This window comes from Pseudorasbora parva, chromosome 12 (assembly GCF_024679245.1).
Source record: "Pseudorasbora parva isolate DD20220531a chromosome 12, ASM2467924v1, whole genome shotgun sequence".
NCBI classification, from domain to species: Eukaryota; Metazoa; Chordata; class Actinopteri; order Cypriniformes; family Gobionidae; genus Pseudorasbora; species Pseudorasbora parva.
Window position 1 is genome coordinate 14,479,934 of NC_090183.1, and position 25,941 is coordinate 14,505,874.

The following is a 25,941-nucleotide window of genomic DNA, read 5'->3' on the forward strand; positions in this document are numbered from 1 at the left end:
AGTTCCCCCAGTGAGCCTGCTAACACAGACACTGTGCAAGGTCAGGGAGGACGAGGAGCAGGTCTTGATGGTTGCACCTCACTGGCCGACCCTACGAGGCGTAGCTACACTTTGAAGTAGAACCTGTTTGTTGACTAGTGCTCTTCCCACCAGGAAGACCCCTGTAAATGCCTGATCAGAGCAGTGCTTTCTTTCCTGCAAGAAAGGCTGAAGTGAAGGTGCTCTCTCTCCACCCTTAAAGTGTATGTTGTCACTATCACCACACAACACGATGTAATAGATGGTATCATCAGGTTCCTGATATGTGCGAGGAGGTTGAACCCTCCCCACCCTCGCCTCATTCCCTCTTGGGGCATCTCTTTGGTCCCTCTCAGCCTTGCAGAGGTACATGTTCCCACTACTCCCTACAGGGACCAGGTGCTGAACTTGCAAGTGTTGCTCCTGGAGGAGGCGGACCCAGCCCTTGCACGGCTGTGTCCCATTCGAGCTTTGCATGTGTACGTGGACTGCATGCAGAGCTTCAGGACCTCAGAACAGCTCTTTGTCTGCTATGGAGGGCAACAGAAAGAAAAAGCTGTATCTAATCAAAGATTTGTACACTGGATAGTGTTGCCTCCTGGGCATTGGTACACAGTGCCTTGCTAGCAGACATCTGTAGATCTGTAGAATTTACTCACCCCCACATCATCCAAGATGTTCATGTGGGGTTTGTGGGTACAATGTCTGGGGTACAACGGGTTGAAGGTCCAAATTCCAGTTTCAATACAGCTTTAAAGGGCTCTACACAATGGCAGCCCAGAAATCTGTAATTTTCTAAAAAAAAAAAAAAAAAAAAACTTTTTAAACACAAATGATTTTCTTGAGCTGGTCTGCGAATGCGCCACGTATTGCGTAATCGTGTTGAAAAGGTCACGTGTGATGTAGTATGAAAGTACCGATCAAGTTTTTACAAAGTAAATATGACCCAGGACCACAAACCTGTCATAAGTCACATGGTTGCCTATTTGTGACATAGCTGTGAAAGTTGGCTATTTGTGACAATAGCCAATGATACATTGTTTGGGTCAAAGTTATCGATTTTTCTTTTATGTCAAAATCATTAGGGTATTAAAGTAAAGATCATGTTCCATGAAGATATTTTGTACATTTCCTACCGTAATTTTTTAAGAATGTATTATAAGTAGTAATATGCATTGCTAAGGACTTTATTTAGATACTATCCTAACAAACCATACATCAATACATAGCTTATTCATTCAGCTTTCAGATTATGTATACATCTCAATTTAAAAATACTCTTATGATTGGTTTTGTGGTCCAGAGTCACAAATGTGCAACAAGTAAGCAAAATACCCTTCACAAAAAAGGTAATACAACAATGTTGGATGATTTTCAAGTTGGAGGAGAATTAGATTGATGCTGTATCCCAATTTGCCTACTTATACTATGTCCTAAAAGTATGTACTTTTTTTGTGAAGAAAAAGTACATACTTTTGAGTGTGTAGCAGAAAAGTATGCAAGCTTCAGGACATACTACTTCGTCATCTTAAATGGACTCTGTTGCTTAGTTATGTGCATCCCATCACCGTTTAAACTGCCCTGTCAATCATCGTCAGATTTGTCAGTTAAAATCCTTAATTTCCTACCATATGGGATAGAAATGTAGTCACGCGTTGATTTGCCATGTGTGGGTTTTTAAATGCAGAGACTCTCCTCGTGTGTTTGCATTTTAATTAGGGCTGTCAAACGATTAAAATATTTAATCTCGATTAATCACATGATTGTCATGAGTTAAATCGCGATTAATCACAATTTAATCGCATATTTTTATTTGTTGTCTTAACCTTAAATTAAGTTTGAATTAAGTTTTTAATAGGCCTGCACGATTTGGGGAAAATATATAATTGCGATTATTCTGGGTAAAATTGCGAATGCGATTTAAAATGCGATTATTGTTATTATAATTTTTTACAAATGAAAAGTGTGTGTATATAACATTTTGTGTTTTTATATTAATGTGACTAATAATAATTATTATGATAATTATTACTGCTAAAAATATTTTTAAAAACTAAGAAATATTACCACAACAATATTTTTTTTTTATAATTACAAACAAAAAAGAGTACACCAGAATAAATATAACAATATAATACTAATACTAATTATTATTATTATTTTTGTAATATTTTACAGAAAACTTATTTTTCAAAAAAAAAAAAAAAAATGCTGGGTTACCTAATATGCAGACAGCCTATGACTAAAAAACATTAGAAAGGTCTAAGCCTAAGAAGTTATTCTTAAAGTCTGTCTTTGATATGAAATATGAACCTCTTGTGCATCCACTGTGGGGAAAAAACTCCTGTGCATTGAAGAAAAACTTGGATTGTCCAATAAATTTGTATTTTTTTTAAAGTTTATTAAGTTTTAAAATGTATTAAGTATTATATTCTTATTATTCATTACCCAAAAGTTTTTAATTCATACTGAAAGCCAGAGGGCGCCCTCGAGCGGAAAACACCACATTTGCCTCAGAGAAGTAATTGACGTTAGTTTTCAGGAAATCCATGATGTGAAGCTAAAGCGATGTAAACAGAAGATAGAGACGCTTTGATTAAACATGACGACAATAAACACGACTGCAGCAAAATATGGTGTATTTGAGTTCTTCAAGCTGTCAAGGGTATTTTCATAATAATAAAGTGTATTATAATGCAGTGCTGATTGAGATAGAATGCTATAAAATAACGCATCGTCTCCCTCACTCTGTGATGAGAAGCCACATCAGCTCACAAACACTCGACTGACGATATAAAGTGAGGTAAAACATGTCATTAAACGTTGTCTTTTGTTGAACAGGTTTATGAACGCTTCACTAGTTTGTGAAGATGTTTAACTCGTGTTGCTTTTTCAAACGCACGTTATAAGCGACTCAAACTCGCAGTCTTTCAGATGGAGCAGCGTTGATCAAAGAACTTGTTCATGTCTCTTAAGCCTAAGCTTAAAAATTCAGAATAAGCAGGCATTTCTCTCATTTTAAGAATATAAATAAAGGTAGTATTACTGGCAGTTTAGTTCAGAGCAGGGCACAGTTCTTATGAGGGCACTGGTCTTGTGAAAGCTGTCATGTGGACCTGTGAGTGCACCAGCAACACACCATACTGGAGGAGGTCCTTATTCCACGAGTAGGAATATAGTGTGGCCCCTTTAAGAGACGTGCGCTCCCTATTGAACTGCTGGTATTTTGTGCATGCGCGCCGAACTGTGCCACGATTCAGGTGGTGAACAGTGTGAGAAACACGGATTCGGTAGCGCTCTTGTTCAGAAAAGTAACCCGTGCATTCGTTTTAGACGACTGTAATGCATTTAGTTCAATATAGCACATGTAGGCCTACTGTAAGTGATGATGGTGTTAATGATTTACCTCAGACATGAGCGAGAGTGAGCTTCAGTGTATTCGCGCATCGCGCTCGGACTGCAGAGAATGTTCTCAATGTAAACAGACTTTTCTTTCGACCTGGTGTCTAATATGGTTAAACAGAAAATATAGGCAATAACTGCTCTTTTGGTTTAGAATATTAATGATAACCGTTTTCTTACCCTATTAATGTTTGCTGCTGCATCCTTTACGTCTATGAACACGCTGCGTTTAACACGTATAACGCGCTGCGTTAACGCGCGTTAATAAATTTAGTGCCGTTAAAATTAATTTGCGTTAACGCGTTAACTTTGACAGCCCTAATTTTAATATAATGACACATTTAAAAGTTAATGGCCAAACGTGTCATTACAAAAGTTCACAATGCTGCTGAAGGTGAAATATAATGTGGATAGCACTGAATAAATATATTTTCGTCAGGTTAAATACTGATAATTGATCACGCAAACCTTTATCTAAACCTCTTGACTCGCACATCCGTCATGTTTGTAGTTTTTTAACACTTATTATCCATGTTTGTAGTTCTAATTGAATCCTCGTCCAATTCGCAATGGGTTGTGGGCAATATCAGCTGTTATATAAAGACTGTGCATCGATAGGCACTTCAAATTCGAACCGGAAATAGTAAACCATCCGGGTATCATTGGAATATTTTATTTTCGAATACTTTTTAGAATAGATAGTATGCAAATTGGGTCGCAGGATCATTTTTTCGCCCTACTGCAGTACTTACGTCTACTTTGTGACCTTTCCAACGTGATTATGTAATATGTGGCGCATCACAAAGCAAGACAAGCATTTGTGGCTAAAAACTATATACATTTAAAAATATTTATTTTTTCCCTTATTCCTCAGCTGTGATCATGTCAAGCCTTTTGAAGCTGCATTGAAATTTAGACCTTCAACCCATTGTACCCCATTAAAGCTACACTGTGTAACTTTTTTAGTTTATTCTTAGCTAAAATCACTTAGTTCTTTCAAAAATATATGTGCTCATTAATGTATATTTACTTCTTTCAAGTAATAATGTATTCTCGTAATGTTATAATATACCATTGAAAATACATACGGGTGAGGGTTCGGATGGCGGTCGCCATGTTGCTCCTCCATCTTGAAAGTACATTTGCCAAAGAGGGACATACCCGTAAATTCAAGCTTCGCTTTTCGCGTTTTTACACTCGATGGCACTGTGTCGAATGTGAAGAGGAGGATTGCTTGAGGCTGCTATATGATGATGGAGGATCACTCTTAAGCCCCTTTCACCCTGCACGTCGGACCCGCAATATTCCCGGAACATTGCCGGGTCGCCTTCTGTGTAAAAGCAACCACGTCCCGGAATTGATTACCGAATTCGACCCGGGTCGGGGACCTAGTAACATTGCGGGATATGTATCAGAGTCGCCAAGGAAGCGGAAAAGAGAATTAAGACGGCAACGCAACAGGCAAATCAACAAGACAAAAGTAAATATTGGAGTGGCCATTCCAAGATGGAAAGACCTCATGAGGAGCAACGATTTTAAAAAGAACGCCGACGTTGCCTGCTTTCTTCTCGACAGGTAATATTAATTCAGCCTATTTGTGTATATTGGAAGTTTTATTGTTGCTTGGCTAATTATATCAGTGTGTGCTGTGCATAACACTAGAGCGACGTCTAGGATAGTTTTCCTTGCGTCAATGATGAAAAAGTATTGTTTACCTTGTAACATAAATCCGTGTTCTATGACGGACAACATGAGATTAATATTTGAATTGCATTATAATTTGTTTGCCTTACGCTAGTGATGTCGTACAATATACAGAATAACGATAGCACTGATAAAAGTTACTTTACTAAGATTAGCTTGCATTCGTCTGGGAACCTGATAGCTGATGTTAGCAATGAAATGGTAAAAAATAACGAAAAAGTAAAACTATTATTCATTTTACATAGATTAATTTGATCATATATCATTAGACAAATTAAATAACTGCAAATTATAATAGTTTTCAAAAGTAACCTCATCACTTGAAGCAACACTCACCGAAGAGGTCAAACTGGAAGCCATGACTAAATCGGCCACCGTAGGAGTTGAAACGAAATCGAAATTGAGAGGAACAGAAACTATTATTCACTGGATGGTCATATAGCTTTACACCGCTAGATGGGGGAAAATATCACACAGTGTCGCTTTAAGTTCACTATATGGAAAAAAATCCTGGAATGTTTTCCTCAAAAACCTTAATTTCTTTTCGACTAAAGAAAGAAAGGCATGAACATCTTGGATGACATGGGGGGTGATAAAATTATTAATTTATATAAATTAAGTGAACTTCTCCTTTAAGAGAGTGCTGTACATTTCCTTTTAAACCCATACCACAGGGTGTGGTTCACAGTGCAAATCTCACCTGTCAATTTCCATTGGCTTGTTTTGTTACCACTTAAAGGTGATTGGGCCCTCAGGCAAGATCCCAATTTGTCAGTTCAATAATGACGTTACATCTCTGTTCCCTCCTTCATGGAAAGGGGGTTATGTTAGTAACCTAGAAGATTACTTAACTAACTATCTCAGTCCTAAATGTGATATTACTTGATTAGTAAAGCTTTTTTTTTCATATTAGTTAATAGTAGTAGCTGAAGTGTTAATGTAGTACTATGTTTGTCCTGCATTACTTCCAGCATAGTTAGTTATTAAAGGAACACTCCACCGTTTTTAGAATTAGGCCTTATTCAACTTCATTTCTCCATTTAGCATGTGCATTTTTGTTTCAGTGCATGCACTGTTTCAGTTTGGCAGGGTCGTCGCCAGCTTAGCATAATGAAAGGAATCCTATGTTACCAGCTAGCATGTCCTGAATAAAAGTGATCCAAAAAACAAAAACATCCACCTAATTGGATCTTGTGGCCTGCGTATTCACAACGAGTACAAATGGCGATGCAGATTAAGACTAGGCGATTTCCTTGGCATACTTGGGACTATATTATGGGGAAGCACAGGTGAAGCACTGCTACTTGAGCACAGAGATATTACACAACACATCGCTCAACAGCCAGAGGATGTGAGGATGAGAGCAGTGCTTCGTCTTTGCTTCCCCATAATACAGTCCCAAGTCAATATCTGCCTAGGAAATCGCATATCCTTAATCTGCATCGCTATTTGTACCGGTTGTGAATATGCAGGCCACAAGAAGTAATTAGGTGTTTTTTTTGGATCATTTTTACTCAGGACATGCTAGCTGGGAACATAGGATTCCATTTATTATGCTAAGCTAAGCTAGCGGCAACCCTGCCAAACTAAAAAAATGCATGCAAAAATGCATTTGTCCACATATCTAAATGTAGGAAAGAAGTTGAATTAGCCCTATTTCTAATAATAATAAATAAATAATAATGCGTTCGATTTATATAGCGCTTTTCTAGGCACTCAAAGCGCTTTACATTGAAGGGGGGGAATCTCCTCAACCACCACCAATGTGCAGCATCCACCTGGACGATGCGACGGCAGACATTTTGCGCCAGAACGCTCACCACACACCAGCTGATTGGTGGAGAGGAGACCGAGTGATGAAGCCAATCAGGATATGGGGATTATTAGGAGGCCATGATGGACAGGGGCCAGTGGGCAAATTTGGCCAGGATGCCGGGGTTATACCCCTACTCTTTTTCCGAAAGACATCCTGGGATTTTTAACGACCACAGAGAGTCAGGACCTCGGTTTAACGTCTCATCCGAAGGACGGTGCTCTTTGTCAGTACAGTGTCCCCATCACAATACTGGGGTGTTAGGACCCACACAGACCACAGGGTGAGCACCCCCTGCTGGCCTCACTAACACCTCTACCAGCAGCAACCTGGTTTTCCCAATTGGTCTCCCATCCAGGTACTGACCAGGCTCAGCCCTGCTTAGCTTCAGTGGGAAACCAGTCTTGGGCTACAGGGTGATATGGCTGCTGGTGGTTTCTAAACATTATTTCTAAAAATGGTGGAGTGTTCCTTTAATGATGGACCATTATTTTAAAGTGTTACCGATATTAATACAATAAGAATAGGAGCAGGATATTATTATTGAATATTTAACAACATTATTGAATTTGCTGGCTAGTTATTGCTAGCAAGGTTATAAGAAACTCTCAGTACATAAATAGTATGGAGGCAAATAAATAGACAGATTTTACAGATAAATAAATTAGAAATAAGTAAAATTTCCAGACTAGACATTATGTAGAAACATAGTTAGCCAAATTGTGTGCTGGGAGGGAGAGTACCAGCAGAAAACACTGCGCCGACACTATCAATGAGGGAAGCTCATTCTGTAATGACAGCCGCTTGCAACAATGTAAACTATCAGTGCAATTTATATTGATGGGGTGATAACAGTAAGAGCAGAAAAAGCACAGAGCAGTAATTCAGCTCGAGGGTATATCAGAGATATTAACCCTTCCATACCCCTTGGGAAGAAAAAAATTACAGCTGTACAAACAAAATGGAAATTTGAAAGAGCAAGAGAGAGAAAGAGAGAGACATGGGAATGAACTGAGAGAAAAAAAAAGTCACTACAGGGACACGTTAATTAGCCAGGTCTGATTTGTTTCTATTTCTAGGCATCTCTAGAGTTCTATAGTAGTGTTGAGGATAGTAAGAGAGCTTGTTCTTTTTAAAGTTTGCTTAATAGGGCCACCAAAAAGTAGGTCACTGTGCTCATTTCACACCATTAAGGCTGTTCTTTATGTCGCCAGGTGATCTAAGTGAGTTCCCTACATTATTTCTGTCAAATACTCTCTATATACTAAATATTATTTACTTGTGGTTTAAATATTTCACGTGATGTGACCAAGTTTGGTGCATACTCTTAAATATAAAGTTTTATTTTTTATTATTGGCATTTAAGGTTTCGTGAAGAACAATCACAGAAAGGTTACACTTCACAAAGCGTTCTTTAAAGTGGAAATGGTTCTTAGATTTTTTAAATGGTTCTAGAACTGTTCACCTAAAGGTTTTTTAAGGAACCAAAAATTATTTTATGGTATCGTTCGGTAAACCATATTTTCGAACCTTGTGTACACAAGAGTGTAGTAAAAGTCTCAACACTTAGACCTTGACGCCCCTGTCCAAAGACTTAAAAAGACAAAATTGCAGAAGCCACAAAAAAAAAAAAAAAAAAAAAAAACAAGCCAGTACTTCAGTCTAACATCCTTCAAAACAGTTTACTGAGTAGGCTACTTGCACACACCAAAGCAAATACCAACCAAAAACATAATATAAAGTTGCCTAACAAAACTAACAAAGTGCTTTAAAAATTAAGTCTTATCTCAAGTCTCAACATGGTCACCTGAAATATAGGCGCTTGGATTCCCTCGCCGATCTTATTCCTAATATAAATGTGTCGCGACATCTCAGCCAGCACATCGGTCCAGATCGGGGGTTGCTGGCCCGCTGGCCCGGCCCAGTGGAAGTTTGGAGGGTTTCGGACGGCTTGATCCAGCTTCGGTGATGTGTGTGAGTGTTACCCCGCGCTCGTGAAGATCCGCTCTGCTCCCGCGCATCAGAAGAGCCAGAAAGAAACTCGTCACAGTGTGACAGGTGTCAGGTGCGCGCGCACCACAGCACTGCGCGCTCCTGTGGGCGCAATGTGAAATGTTTTTGGTTAAATTATGACTCTTTAAAAAAAAAACCCGGCGTAAATCAGTCGCATAAGTTTACTTCATCAAACCAATAAAAACAGTGCACAAGGTTTACTACGACGAGAAAATAGCTGTTATATCGAGGTGTTTCGTTACTCTAATACAGCCATAAAGAAATTATGATCGTTTAGAACAGCAGAACCCTGTCTCCACATAGTGGCGCTATTGCTTGAACAAGAGGTTGTAAATTATATAAATGTAACTACATAAATTAATAACAGATAAAATTACATGCAGGTCAATACAATGTAAAAACGTGCAGGCCTATATACACAATAGCTAACGTGTAGGCTACCTAATTATTGTATAAATTATTAATTTAAATGTAAGTACATAGCCTAGGCTAGTAAAGGGCACCTAATATAAAGTGGGTCCAAATTCTCTAATAAGGTTTATGAATACTGCTTTGTACAATATATATACATAGGCTATATATATATACATATAGCCTATATATATATATATATATATATATATATATATATATATATATATATATATATATATATATATATATATATATATATATATATATATATATATACATATATGTATATATATATATATATATACATATATGTATATATATATATATATATATATATATATATATATATATATATATATATATATAGGCTATATATATATATATAGACTATATATATATATAGACTATATATATATATATATATATATATATATATATATATATATATATATATATATATATATATATATATATATATATATATATATATAATGTAAGTACTTAAAGTGGGATCGATTATTAAGCGCCCTTTTAGATTAAAATTATCTGCTCTTGTAATAGGCTACTTTCCAATAACAGTTTAAAACGCTCTGAAATTCACATGTACCGACTTTTGGTTTGTCTATAGGCTATATGATCATATAGCAAGCCTACAAACCAAACGTCGGTAGAATTCAAGTTCTTCGATGAGTTTAGATGCAAAAGCCTAGCCACTTCGGTCAAAAATGAGATAACGATAGGCTAGGCTATGTGAATGCTCTCCGCATTAAATTCATAAAATATTTTGACTTTCAAACCCACTAAACCTCAGCCCATTCAGAAGTAGGCCTACCTGTAGGTAAAAACCTGTACATAGATAGGAGACAAAAATGCTTATTTTAAAGAAAAACGCCAGACGGTCTTCGTATGTAGGCCTATTTGTTCATTTTTAGTGAATAATATATTATGTAGCCTATAATAGGGAAAATGTGGATATGCTTACAAGTCAAATGAATTTACATAGCCTATTAAATGCACAATTAGTAGCCTAAATGCATTAGAAATGGCTTTTGTCTCCTCTGAGGTTGAAAATGTTTTTATTATAGAGTTAAGTCTATCTAGCTGCTCGCTACAGTAACTTATCTTTTAACTGTCACTTGCATTAGGCTACATCCACATGTTTTTGTTTAATTTTGTCCCGTGTAGGCTTGTCAACAGAATGCTCATGCCACTTTATCTGCTCATCTACTTGTTACCTAATTTCTGAGGTAGCCTACAGGAAGTGTGCGGGAAGCAGGGTTATTTTGTACAGGGGTAACAGTAACATTTGATCAATTGTAAGTTTACTTCAGTGTTTATCCTTTTTCTTCTCCATCATAATAATGTTAAGTGTTTGTTATTAAATGAAGCTACAAACAATATTAAAAACGCTTTCTTTGGAAAGTGATTTTGGTTGCTGTAAATGTAGGCTGTGTCTGATCTGATACCTACCGAACACAAGAGGGCAGCAATAGCTTATCAGAGGAGCGCTGACAGGGGATAGGGTTTAGGTCTCTGCAGTTCACTCAAAAATTAAAACTATTTCATTAATCACTCACCCTCATGTCGTCGGACACCCGGAAGACCGCCGTTCATCTTCAGAACACAAATGAAGATATTTTTGTTGAAAGCTGATGGCTGAGAAAGGCTTCAGAAAGGCCTCCATTGGCATTCAGTATCACTCACAAGACCCATAAAGGCACTAACAACATCGACACAAAGTCCATCTCACTACAGGGGCTGTACAATAATTTGACAAAGCGACGAGAATAGTTTGTGCACAAAAAAATAAAAATAAATAAAAAATCAAAATAATGACTTTATCCGTGTAGGTCTCGGACGTGAACTCACACGATAGCGGTGCCCCTCCTCCTCATGTATCTGAACGATCATTAACGTAATTCTGTTAATACAGCCATAAAGAAACAATAATTATGATCGTTTAGAACAGCAGAGCCAACATAAAGATATAAAACTGTAATTTTTTGTGAAGAATCATCAACAAGTGGGACACAATCATGAAGTGGAATGAATTTTATTGGATATTTCAAACTTTTTTAACAAATCAAAAACACTGAAATTGTGTGCAAAATTATTCGGCCCCTTTACTTTCAGTGCAGCAAACTCTCTCCAGAAGTTCAGTGAGGGTCTCTGAATGATCCAATGTTGACTAATGATGATAAATAGAATCCATCTGTGTGTAATCAAGTCTCCGTATAAATGCACCTGCACTGTGATAGTCTCAGAGGTCCGTTTAAAGCGCAGAGAGCATCATAAAGAACAAAGAACACACCATGCAGGTTCGTTATACTGTTGTGGAGAAGTTTAAAGCCGGATTTGGATACAAAAAGATTTCCCAAGCTTTAAACATCCCAAGAAGCACTGTGCAAGCGATAATATTGAAAGGGAAGGAGTATCAGACCACTGCAAATCTACAAAGACATGGCCATCCCTCTAAACTTTCAGCTCATACAAGGAGAAGACTGATCAGAGATGCAGCCAAGAGCCCCATGATCACTCTGGATGAACTGCAGAGATCTACAGCTGAGGTGGGAGACTCTGTCCATAGGACAACAATCAGCCGTGTGTTACGACCCAAAATAGGGACCAACATTAGAGCCATTCATAAAGGTGTATAAACCCAAATCACAAAGGCCATGGTAGTAAAAAGAAAGATTTATTTACAACAAATTAACAAAAACAAACAAACATATAAAACTTAAAGTAAGGACTGGTGAGCTAAACTAATCTAAACTACAACTCAGAGTTAATTCTTTCCTAACTCCCGAGAAACACAAAAGAAAATACATAAACAAATCTTCCGGGTCAGCTTCCTTACCTATGCTTTCCCACTAACCTAACATAACTAAACAAACAAAAACTCACCATCCTGTACAAAAGAAACCAGAAACACAACAGGTTTCCAGAGGTAGGCTTCCCCCCCCCTCCAAACTGAAGTTTCACCAGCAGCTCTTAAGTAGGCAGAGGCCTCAGGTGTTAGGCATAATCAGGCTCCACCCCCATCCAATTGGCAGCTATTCTCAGACAGGAAAGAAAACAAGAGAAAGAGTAGGGGCTCGTAACACCCCCACACATAAAACATTAAATATAATTAAAATAATTATTTTAATGAAGTCAGTACTCACCATCTATGATGAAACAAAACATTCAAAAATCCTAAAATGAGATTGCACAGCTCCAATTCATGCAAGCTCTTACCAGAATTGTCCAAGTCAGTGCTCACTGACCTAACCCATACCGAAGGAAAGGCTGGTAGTCCTCTAAAGAACAGTTCTCCATTCCAGCACTCAGAAAGCGCTTAAGAATCATAGAAGTGTTCACAAAAACAGTAGGCTTAGCTCTGGCATTTCTATGAAGTGCCAAACTCTGCCATAATATAACGATTTACAATAAGAGCAAAATGGCTTATGCATGATCGCAAACTCACTTAGCTTATCTGCTGCTTACTTGGCTAAAAGGGTCAAGTTCATTTCAAAATGCTTATCAAAAATGAACACTAGACTTCTGTACCAAAAGTATGTTTAAGAATCAGCTAAAACAGAAGCTTTGTCAACTAAAAATCACCTTCGGTTGACTCAAGAAGGTTATCAAAGCATCAAGGAGGTCCAAGCAGAGCAAAGTTGGTAGCACTTTGAGGTACACACGAAAAATCAAATAGCATCCCTTTCAAATGCAAACTCTGGTTTGCGCATTAACCTCGATTGTTACTCCTACATTACAGTTCAAAGTTCCATTACATATGAAGATCTCAGCATCTTATTCTCTAGAAAAAAAATCAAGCTGAATTAAAATACAGCCTGCGAGATCTTTTAAAGAGCATCACTGGAGAACAGTTTCTAAGCCACTAACAGACACATTTTGTTGTCTCACGGCATTTGAATCTGCCACAAACGATCTCCATTTCTGAATTCACACATTGAAACCCAGGGTTTCTACAGCGATTTAGCTGTTCTAATGAAGGAGTCTAAACAAACTTCTCCAAATCAAAATTCTCCATCACAAATGTCACCTGACAAAACAGAAGCACTAACAAAGCCTACTGCAAAATACAATTAGGCAAATCCAGAAACTCTACCCCATAAACAAAACCAATGGCCGAAAAAAAAAAAAAAAAAAAGCGATTACACAAAAGAATGGCAAAGACAAGTGGTCAAATTAAGCACCAGTTAAACTGCCAAAACCAAAAGGGAACAAATGCTACAAAAAGGACACAAATAGCAATGCATTAAACACAAAGCATGCTACCGAAGAGACACGTAGCGATGCATTAAACACAAAGCATGCTACCGAAGAGACACGTAGCGATGCATTAAACACAAAGCATGCTACCGAAGAGACACGTAGCGATGCATTAAACACAAAGCATGCTACCGAAGAGACACGTAGCGATGCATTAAACAAAGCATGCTACAGAAGAGACATGTAGCGATGCATTAAACACACGCATGCTACAGGAAACAAGTAGCATTGGATTCAAAAGCACTTCGTTAAAACAAGTTACAAGAACTAAAGTAGCATTGCAAACAAAGGCAGTTAAGATCGATCCCGGACGAGCCCCCAATTTATGTTACGACCCAAAATAGGGACCAACATTAGAGCCATTCATAAAGGTGTATAAACCCAAATCACAAAGGCCATGGTAGTAAAAAGAAAGATTTATTTACAACAAATTAACAAAAACAAACAAACATATAAAACTTAAAGTAAGGACTGGTGAGCTAAACTAATCTAAACTACAACTCAGAGTTAATTCTTTCCTAACTCCCGAGAAACACAAAAGAAAATACATAAACAAATCTTCCGGGTCAGCTTCCTTACCTATGCTTTCCCACTAACCTAACATAACTAAACAAACAAAAACTCACCATCCTGTACAAAAGAAACCAGAAACACAACAGGTTTCCAGAGGTAGGCTCCCCCCCCCCTCCAAACTGAAGTTTCACCAGCAGCTCTTAAGTAGGCAGAGGCCTCAGGTGTTAGGCATAATCAGGCTCCACCCCCATCCAATTGGCAGCTATTCTCAGACAGGAAAGAAAACAAGAGAAAGAGTAGGGGCTCGTAACACCGTGTACTGCACAAATCTGGCCATTATGGAAGAGTGGCAAGAAGCAAGCCATTTCTTAAAGATATCCATAAAAAGTGTTGTTTAAAGTTTGCCACAAGCCACCTGGGAGACACACCAAACATGTGGAAGAAGGTGCTCTGGTCAGATGAAACCAAAATTGAACTTTTTGGCAACAATGCAAAACGTTATGTTTGACGTAAAAGCAACACATCTCATCATCCTGAACACACCATCCCCACTGTCAAACATGCTTTTCTTCAGCAGGGACAGGGAAGATGGTTAAAATTGATGGGAAGATGGATGGAGCCAAATACAGGACCATTCTGGAAGAAAACCTGATGGAGTCTGCAAAAGACCTGAGACTGGGACGGAGATTTGTCTTCCAACAAGACAATGATCCAAAACATAAAGCAAAATCTACAATGGAATGGTTCAAAAATAAACATATCCAGGTGTTAAAATGGCCAAGTCAAAGTCCAGAGCTGAATCCAATCGAGAATCTGTGGAAAGAACTGATAACTGCTGTTCACAAATGCTCTCCATCCAACTTCACTGAGCTCGAGCTGTTCTGCAAGGAGGAATGGGCAAAAATTTCAGTCTCTCGATGTGCAAAACTGATAGAGAAATACCCCAAGCGACTTACAGCTGTAATCGCAGCAAAAGGTGGCGCTTCAAAGTATTAACTTAAGGGGGCCTAATCATTTTGCACGCCACAATTTTTCAGTTTTTGATTTGTTAAAAAAGTTTGAAATATCCAATACATTTCGTTCCACTTCATGATTGTGTCCCACTTGTTGTTGATTCTTCACAAAAAAATTTGTTTTATATCTTTATGTTTAAAGCCTGAAATGTGGCAAAAGGTCGCAAAGTTCAAGGGAGCCGAATACTTTTGCAAGGCACTGTAATTACACTGTAACAATAAAAAACTTAAAATAAGGTGTAACCTAAGTAACTATTATAGTAACTACATGAAACGTGTAACAAGGACATTAAATTAAAGTGTTACCAAACTTTTGATATTAATAATGTATTACTAAATGTTTAAATGACTAATTCATGCTTTAGAACTATTTTTCATTGTGGGTTCATGTTAACTAATGGAACCTTATTGTAAAGTGTTATCCATGCAACAAGCCTAAAGCATCTCTCACTGAAAAAAGTGGTGACCTGAAATTGATACATTGAAGAGCTATTTCTGCCTGATGTTATCCTTAAATTTAGTTTTGGTAGTGCAACCAAATATATTTAGGATATTTCAGCAATATTAAATAACATTTTATATTTGAAAAATCTATTAACTTAGGCAGTTTCACATTACCATTTTTTTACAGTGTTAATTTAAATGTATTGTCATTTATTTAAATCCCTTAATTGTTTATCAAATCCCTCAATTTTTTAAAAACGTTTTCAGGTACTCAGATAAGCATTATTATTATTATTATTATTATTATTATTATTATTATGATAATAATCATATATATGTTATTATTATGTACATATGTACATTATTATATACATATTATTATGATATTATTATGAGCAGAAAGCATCTTTCTCCATTGACGGCCATTCAAAAACATCCATGCATTCTGACAAAAGTTTTCCAACCAACATCTACAAAAAAATCTATAAAAAGAAAAAGATAACTGCATTATATTATAATACGTTTTACCATGTTTTAATCTGTAGATCCCCACACATCCCAACATGCAAACAGACAGAAAAGGTTAACAATGATAAAAATAACACGATTGATGTGAATGGTCTTATATTCTCTCTTTAATGGCATCAGATATTGATGACAGCATTTTAATACAGCAGAACTCTGTTCTAGACAGACATAATATATCTAAGAGGGCATCATAAAAGATACAATATCATTATCATAAAATAAATACAAATCAACATCAATCCAAAAATTGGAGCATATCTGTCTTAAATAACGTTGTATAGGCATACAATAATTGAATCAACATCGGTGTCAAAAACAGAATCAAAAACAACAGTGATATGCACATGACGAAAGAATAACCTTCAACAAATAATTTGCATGACTGAAACAAATTCACATTTCACAGTCCATCGATTTTCCATTTATGAATGTACCTCTTGTTAAAAACAGGTACAGTACAAAACGACAGCATCATCATCTATTAGAAAGATGTCAAAGTTGTCGGAGTCGTTGCTGCCAGCTGAACACAGTGATACACTGATCTCACTTTTCCTTCATTATTTTATACCTTGGCCCATAGAAGAAACTTGCCAGTAGTTTATTTCTTTTACTTGAATAGGACATTGTCTCCGTGAAGAACAACCCCAGAGTTGAAGGAACTGAGAGGATGCTGTGCACGATCAGTTTAAATAAATGAGGTTTAAAAAGGCATAAAGAACACAACTCTAACCTGGTCATTTCCAGAAGGTTCCTCTGCTGGTCTATTGGAGGAACCGGAAATGACGCTTGAAAATGGTGGAGCCTTAACATACGAACACAAGGCAAGAAGAGTCATGTGACTCTAGACAGATTACTATTATGCTGCAGCAGGTGTAGCTTAACGTACTAAACACACAACAGTTTGCGGTAGGCAGTCAAGGCTACAGTATGAAATACAGCATAAAGGTCTAAACCCTCCATTATGCACTATAAGGGGCCAGGATTATGAAATACACAGCGAAAATGACTAACCCTTCATTGTGCACTGCAGAGGGCCAATATGATAAAATACAACATTACATGTAATACATATGTGTTTGATGATATTGAGCTTATGAAAGAGAACTGATCAGATATGTAGTCTGTATCTACTGTGTCTACTGATACAAATCTGTGCAGTCAACATTTCCACTTCAAGTTCATGCCTGAAATGTAAATGCGCAATAACCATCGGAACACATTGAAATGGCAATTGCGTCGAGCAGATTTACTGTAGCTTAGCTTGAAGAAGCTTGAATTTCTAATGCGCAGGACTTGTGTAACATCATAATTAATAATCTACCTGCAGTACATCCAAACAAGAGTAATTTCATTAAGTCTCCACTTTTCCAAAAGTGCCATCGGGAGGTCTGTAATATTTAGGAAAGGCCTTCAGCTGCAGACAGTTAAAGGCATACTTGCGACATCCAATGTTCTTCATGGTATTCTCACGGCGGCAGCCCTCACTGGCAGGGGAATGGGGCGGGATTGAGTGTGTAAAAACAAGTAGAAAACAAACAGAACATGAAGCAATGTTTAGAAAAATCACAAGCAAAAATTATCACAGCCACAAAAGATGGCAGCAGACATTTCAGCAGTGTTATGAGCATGAGTGTTATGGGTGACCAGAGAAAATGAGGGTGGCCAAAGCTAGTCATCATCATCAAAAAAAAAAAAAAGCTGCTGCATAAACAAACCACGTCACAATACAGTTCACACAAGCTGAAAATGCTAATGCAACATTTCTCTGGGGATAAGAAAAGCGGGTCACTTAAAGTTCTTTAGGACCATTTTTAAGTAGCACATAGGCAGTCAATGTTCTGAAGCAAATGTGACAAAAGTGTAGAAATCTTTAAGATCAGCATGCTACATTGGCGTGTATTAGGGTATGGTAAACAATTACTAATAGTAAATTACATTTGATCAGGATAACATGTCCCTCTTATTGAGATTCAAAAAATTCTGTTTCACCGTCTATTCAACCGTCTATTATATATACATAGAAATTGTTGGTACTTGAAATACTTACACATAAATACCTTAGTGATATTCAAATAAAAACAATAAATGAAACCCTTATAACTCCGTCAACTGTTGTAATGTAAATGTAAAGGACATCATTAAGCCTGATTTACTTCAGGTGCAGGTTTTTGTCAAATTGTCCAATTAGAAATGAAACATCTGTGCAATCTGTCATTCTCATATACATCATTTGACTTACTTTCTTCCATGGAATACAAAAGTAGAAATTCTGAAAAATGTTCATCCTGCTCCATTCAATAAAAATAGATCAACAGTAAAACTCTGAAAAAAGCACCGTAAGTGTAGTCCATATAATTTGACATGCACTTAAGGCCTATGGGTATACCTAATTTTCCGTGTTCCATTTAAACATTTTTTTTATTATAATATTTAATATTTAATAAAATTCTGTCACCTTTATGTTGTTCCAAACCCATATGAGTTTATTTCTTTTGTTGATCTAAAATAAAGATATTTTAAAGCGTTTTGGTAACCATTCATTTTGGTTACCATCCATCTTTCGGATAAGACGTTAAACCGAGGTCCCAACTCTTTGTGGTCGTTAAAAAAAAAAAAAAATCCACAAAATCCCAAATTTGCCCATTGGCCTCTGTCCATCATGGCCTCCTAATAATCCCCATATCCTGATTGGCTTAATCACTCAGTCTCCTCTCCACCAATCAGGAATGCATTACCTGTATTTTTGTTGTTCGAAAATAATAAAAAGCTATTTCAAAAAAAAGTTAAAGATTTTCCTTTTTACACAATAAGGAGCATGAGTGATCTTTTTATTTTTTTTAGGATTTGATTTCTGTGATGATTATTGTTGCTATATTAATAATGATATGGTGATACTAATAAGAATAGTGGAAATGGCAATAATATAATAGTAATAATAGTGTGAATGATAATGTTTACTAATAATAATAATAATGTTATGGTTAGAGTGTTTGATTTATTGGGTTGGTTATTTTTTTTATGAGCTGTTTATGTATGTATATATATATATATATATATATATATATATATATATATATATATATATATATATATATATATATATATATATATATATATATATATATATATATATATGTATATATATTTTTTTACATTTATTTTTTCTTATAGGTATTATGTATATCTGGGTGCATAGAGCTTTCATGTCGGTGTGTGTGAGTGTGTGTGTGTATGTTATGAAGAAAGAAAGAAAGAAAGAAAGAAAGAAAGAAAGAAAGAAAGAAAGAAAGAAAGAAAGAAAGAAAGAAAGAAAGAAAGAAAGAGAAAGAAAGAAAGCTGGTGTGTGGTGAGTGTTCTGGCACAATATGGCTGCCGTCACATCATCCAGGTGGGTGCTGCACATTGGTGGTGGTTGAAGAGATTCCCCCTTCTATGTAAAGCGCTTTGAGTGCCTAGAAAAGCGCTATATAAATGTAACTAATTAATTAAATTAATTACTATTAATTATTGACAATATCTTCTTTTGTGTTCAACAAATTAAAGAAACTCGTACAGTTTTCAAACAACATTATGGGTGAGTAAATGACAGAATTTTCATATTTAGGTGAACTATCCCTTTAAGGGCCAAATTTAATAAACAGGGCAAATTAGCACAAGAGCGCAATTCCATAAAAGCACTGATGGGAGTGGACAGTTCTGTGCGTGATTTACTGACGACACGCAAACGAATGAACACAGACACAGCCAGATCATTTCTATAATGACTAGCGCAATCAACCTGTTACCATCTGGTTTAAAACACGCTTTTTTGGGTGGTAAATAATGGGGCAAATACCAATAAACTGAAGAGCGCAAACATTTGTAAATTACCTTGCATGATTAATTTAAATCCTCTCCTCCCATGCATTTTGCGCCTGAATTTATCACTGCGTGTGTTTGGTAAATCAAAAGAGGGTTTGTGCTGGCGCAAGACTGTGAGTAAATTTGGCCTTTGGTCTCCTAAAACCCCTATATGGCAGTTTTGTGTGATAAACAGAATGAAATTTAAGTTCTTCACTCGTTAAAAAAAATCGCATAAGAAAAATATCTGGAAAAGAGCAGCTTGGACTCTGCTAAATATCTCCTTTTACGTTCTACTGAAGAAAGAAACATTCAAAGGTGAGTAAATTATCACAGAATTCTCAATTTTGGGTGAATTCACCACAACATTTTTCATGAATTTCCATTCTAGCAACCAAATCAGACCTGTTTCTTTGCCATGCAGATACCTTTTCTTTTTGATTAAATGAGCATGAATGCTCAATTCACGCGCTTTAAGTGTAAAACGAGGTAGAACTAAGAAAAATCTATTTTGACATTTCAAAATGTACAACAGTTGTAAGAGGAAGCATAAAAACAACACTGCATATTGTATATTATATTTATAAAATATGATTCTCAGAGCATGAAAAGCTCAATAAATCAAAAGAGCTGTGCTCTGAACCTATTTATCAATCAAGCAAATTCATTAAAACCAGTCCACAAAACTATTGCTTAATCTAAGATACTCATTTAAAAACATGGTTCCCAAAACATTCACTAACACAGCTTCAAACCAAGAACTGATCCTTACAACTAGGGCTGCACAATCAATACAAAAAAAAGTTTGAGTATGGCTACTACAATTAATCAGAGGCATTTTATGGTGCAGTGTGTAGTATTTATGAGGATCTAATAACAGAAATGTAATATATTATACAAAGCTTTGTTTTGGTGCATAAAAACCTTACAACTGTTATGTTTTTATTACCTTAGAATGAGCCATTTCCATCGACATACACCGCGAGTCCCCTACAGTGAAGTCGCCATTTTGCGCCGTCATTTTTCTACAGTAGCCCTAAATGGACAAACTTCTCTAAAAGCGCTAAAAATTCTTTGCTCTCTCCGACGATGACATCTTTGTCCTGTGTCGGCCACCGTAGCTTCTCTATGAAAGGGAGAGGTCAGTGATTGGTGATGCGATTCACAACCTCACCACTAGACGCCGCTAAAATTTACACACTGCACCTTAAAGTCAATAGGCCTATAAAAATGACAACAGAGTGTTACATGCGAGTTATTTGAGGAAGCACATGAACCCAGGCAAAATAAACAGTTGATCATTTGCAATCATATGGATAGATGTTGCGCAGCTTGTTCGTAATGTAGACAGTAAAATTTAATTTATACCGACATGCAGCTGTTTTAATATTTATGTAATGAAATAATGAATACAACGAATAATAAAATAATTCAGATTACAATATCAAGGGAATTAAGTTTTTTTTGTCATAACCATGCAGCCCTACTTAAAACCAATGAGCAAACTTTAAATCTGTCAAACTTAAACTGAGATCTATCCTTAAATTCTATTCGTTTAAACCTACCAATTACATTCATCCAAACCTGAGGCAGTATCTTAGACTGTCACTGTCTTAAAAGACTTCAAAATCACTCACAAACCGTTCTCCAACTTACGTAAAGTAGAATATAGCTAGTAACATTATCCAACATGATTTAAAACAAACAGGAAAAAGTCTGGAAGTCATCTCTGACTTTTTTAAGCAAAATAGACTCACAGAGCCGCAACATCATTATAAATGAATCCCTTCAGCATCTCAAATGGAGATATTTTGGGACAGTCAATTTCTTTGTGGGGTCAGATGAAAGTCTGGTAAAGGTTAATTTTTCTCTCTCTTTTAAACATGACGTTCTTGTAATGGGCAGCTCTTTAGAGCATGTAAACTCAAGCAGTGCTAACTTGTAAACAGCAGATGTACTGGCCGTGGCATTTGGCCAGACAAATTTTACGAAGCACAGAGAGGCCAGTTCTAATTTGGCACAGAGGGAAGCACGATTAAATTGGGAGTCCTTTAAAATGATGTAATTTCTAATCATTGTGGTAAATATTTACATATAAAATATTTATTTACATATAAATAAGGGAATAATTCTGAAGATTTGCAGCCAGTACTTCATGATTAGTTTTGGCAAAATAACATACATTCTATGCATTAGTCCTGCATAAGGACACTTTACTTAAAGCAACACATGGACACTCTTGTCATCTCTAAACAGATACATCCTAAAAGGACTGTTTCAGGTTCAATGCAAGCTAAAGTGAATCTGACGCAATCTAGCCAACATTGATTAGTCTCTCAATTTGTAAAAAGAAGCAATGGTTGTACTTTCATTGTATACTTTCATTTTTAGTGCATTAATGTTAAAGCTACACTGTGTGATATTTTCCCCCATCTAGCGGTGTAAAGGTATATGACCATCCAGTGAATATTAGTTTCTGTTCCTCTCAATTCTGATTTCGTTTTAACTCCTACGGTGGCCTATTTAGTTCAAGATTAACATGGCAATCCCCCTCTTCACATTCGACACGGTGCCATCGAGTGTTAAAACGGGGAAGGCGAAGCTTGAATTTATGGGTATGTCCCTCTTTGGCTAATACATTAATACATTAATGAGCACATATATTTTTGAAAGAACTAAGTGTTTTTAGCTAAGAATAAACTAAAAAAGTTACACAGTGTAGCTTTAAGAAGGTTTTGTTTGTTTTTACAAATCGAGTGACGAGTGAAAATTGCCTGTGGTAATTGGTCGCATGCCTCAGATATGTTTGACAGAACTTGCGTGAACCCGGAACATTCCTTTACAAAATTCCTATTGCCATGTACTTCCTGTCAGCTGACAGTGAAAAAAATAAATTCTCAAGTGCATATCTAGATTTCCCTGACTGAAAATACAATCTTATTTGGCCAAATTTAACAGTTTGGAAAGGCTGCAAACAGTGCAGACCAATCAAGGTAAAAGAACAAAGTTTTACTCCTGCAAAACATGGGAAGACGTGGACACACAACACCCTAAAGTGCAATATATTTTTAAAGCAAGTGCGATGATAGTTGAAATTAGCTTTGGCCAGGCCTTAGCTTTGCATTTAGATAGAAACACATGGAAGACGTAACAAAATCGACCAAAAGAAATCACTGGAAAATTCCATGATACTGTTATCTCATCATTATAAATATCGAACGGACCACCAGCATGCTATATGCATGTGCTGAATAATAGTTCGTTATAATAACATAAATAAAACAGTTTTATATTATAAGAATATTTAATATTGAATAAATAAATCAATGTCTTAAATATATATATGTTCAATGTACCATCTAAAATAATTCAGAATATTTGTAATATGTCACAAATGAATGTACAAACTTTTCTCTTATATCATCTAAGATTACTTAAGAAGAGAGAGAGGTAAGGCAGAAAGAAACACCAAGACCTTTAGACTGGCTGTTATGGCCTCGATATACTTCAAGCGAAAATCGAAGAATGAACTTGTGCCAAAAAAATCCTATGGAACAAAATCAGGTCAAATCTAAGTTTGATTCGAAAGCTTGCCAAAGTGAACGTTCCAGAAAGGTTCACTCTAGCTGGTAAACATATTCAAATTAATATTTGGTGGTGATTATGTAATAGGCAAGTTTGCCTTCTTTAATGGAAATCTTCTCTGGTTCATTTCCTCTGTTTAGTTTGTCGAGGTCAGACATGAGTAAAGTAATATACTGTAAAGCTGCTTTATAGTATTGAAGCTGTTGCTCTAATTGAAAGTGACACTTATAGTTTTGAATATTTAATACTTTAAGGCCGTGTGTCCGCTAAAGGCTAAAAGCGCTAGGCGCTCTGTTGAAAAGTTTGCTACTGTATAGTTTCTATATAAAAATTTTGATACAATGTAAAATATTTGCTCTGGCTCTTGTTTTAAATTATTTTGTTTCGTTATTATGCTTGTTGTTGTCATCTGAAATAGGCTGTCAGTGCCTCGCTCCGCTCATGCCTTTTTTAAAACTCCCTTTGAAAACAAACAGAAAAATATACCAGCCGGGTGGAAAAACGCTTTGGTGGACACACAGCCTAAAGCTGCTTGCAATCTAATGTATAAAGTGTTATATAAATAAACATGACTTGACAGTAGTGATGAATTGCAAAGTTAATGCAAACATAACCAAATCACTATAATCAGATGCTTTCTTAACAGCTGTTTTCTCATTGCTATCATTTTTGTTATGTGTTAATTTTGTTAGTGAGAGGTAAGGGCACAGCATTTATATATTCATCTAAATGCGATCTAACCAGCGTTGGGATGTTCGCTAACATTATACCTGCTAATGTATTTTGATATTTTTATCCCTAAGCGAAGAATGAAAACGATTTTTGCCATGAGTATATCGGGGCCTTTAGAGAAAAGAGCTGAAATGAACCAGAGAGAGTTCAGTGTTGTCTGCAAACAGCTCCTCAACCACAGGAGGAGAAAGTGCAAAACAGAGAAAGGAAGTGCTGAGATAGCTGGAGCGAGGGAGACAGAGAAAGAAAAATGAAAAAAGGGGGTCTCAGGCTCAGCTGCAGCGGAGTTTGGCCAGCAGGTAGGCTATGCTGAGGAACACCCAGACGATGAGCAGGTTTGGGCTCAGGGCCAGAAGGGGCAGAGAGTAGAGCAGACTGGGGTCCAGCCTGAAGTCACGTACAGGCAATAAGCCGCTCAGGTTCTTCTGAATTACCCCCTCCCTGGTCCCAATGCTGCAGAGAGGGGCAGGGACGGAAGGACGGGGACGAGGGAGCAGCGGCAAAGGCCAGAGAAGACAAACAGAATGGGCCGACATGCACAGGATGGGGTGACGTGACCACGGAGGTGGTTCCAACATTAATGTAAAGTAATCATGACATGAAAAATTTAAGAGAAGATTAAGTGGAGACATGATGAAAAGGTGTTGAGAATCCATCCGTCGGATATGAATGTAAATTAAAAAGTAATTCGAAAAGACAAAACAGACAACGTGAAGTAGGAAAAGAAATATAGACACAGAGAAGGGAAGGAGAGAGAATAAAGAAAGAGAAAATTAAGAGTGATGTCCTGCATCTTTGCCATTTACAGTAAAGAAATGGGCTCCATGTTGGGCAGAAGTGGGCGTATGGGGGCTGCTGCTGCTGCCAGCACTGGGCCATGCAAATCAAGCATCCTCCCAGCATGCAACAGGCTAACAGAGCTATCATAACAAACCAATTGTAAACATGAAAACAATTTTGTGTACAGCATCTCTGAATCTATAAGGAGATCCAACCAATAAAAAATAAAAATAAATGTATATATATATATATATATATATATATATATATATATATATATATATATATATATATATATATATATATATATATATATATATATATATATACAGACTGCTGGCTTTCTTTCTTTGATATACAAATTACTTAATCTCAGACGCACACAAGGGAGCCAGCACAGTGGAAGATCATGCACAGTGCATTGTGGGTAATACTTTATCTTAACATCCAATCCAATTCAACAAAACATTAGTTAATGAATTAAATATTATGAATTAACAATGAAGACTTTTTACAGCACTTATTTTGATCTACTCTAGGTTAAAGGAACACACCGACTATTTGGGACATTAGCTTATTCACTATAGTTACACAAGTTCGTACACTCTCATCTCTGTGCGTGCCACAACTCTGTCTGACGCACCCACCGCTAGCCTAGCTTAGCAAAAAGACTGGAGGCAAATGGCTACATCTAGCCTACTGCTCAATATAAGTGACAAAATAACACCAATATTTTCCTATTTACATGTTGTGATGAGTATAGTTGCATTGTGTAATAAGACTGCCGGAAAATAAAAAGTTGCAATTTTCTAGACTGATATGGCTAGGAATGGCTATGAGGCTGTGGCTATGAGAACGGTATGT

The 25,941-nt window shown here is 36.6% G+C and overlaps 2 protein-coding genes and 1 pseudogene across 11 annotated transcripts in view; all 3 read right to left on the reverse strand.

Annotated features, from left to right (window-relative positions):
• Positions 1-8,949, reverse strand: part of cacnb4b (calcium channel, voltage-dependent, beta 4b subunit) — a 45,794-nt gene extending 36,845 nt beyond the window's left edge. The window contains exon 1 of one of the 2 annotated variants that reach the window (XM_067459297.1): positions 8,745-8,949. In XM_067459297.1, the coding sequence (XP_067315398.1) occupies positions 8,745-8,807 (63 nt within the window). In that variant the 5' untranslated portion in view covers positions 8,808-8,949. The remainder of the gene's footprint in view (positions 1-8,744) is intronic. The other variant, XM_067459298.1, reaches the window with a different exon arrangement.
• On the reverse strand, positions 7,254-7,370 carry LOC137094680 (5S ribosomal RNA; annotated as a pseudogene).
• A 7,276-nt stretch (positions 8,950-16,225) lies between the features above and the next one.
• inpp4ab (inositol polyphosphate-4-phosphatase type I Ab) overlaps positions 16,226-25,941 on the reverse strand; it is an 80,711-nt gene continuing 70,995 nt past the window's right edge. For 4 of the 9 annotated variants that reach the window (XM_067459303.1, XM_067459302.1, XM_067459308.1 and 1 more), the window contains one exon: positions 23,192-24,750. In XM_067459303.1, the coding sequence (XP_067315404.1) occupies positions 24,570-24,750 (181 nt within the window). In that variant the 3' untranslated portion in view covers positions 23,192-24,569. Of the gene's footprint in view, positions 17,625-23,190; positions 24,751-25,941 lie in introns of those variants that run through there. The other 5 variants (XM_067459310.1, XM_067459309.1, XM_067459306.1 and 2 more) reach the window with 2 other exon arrangements.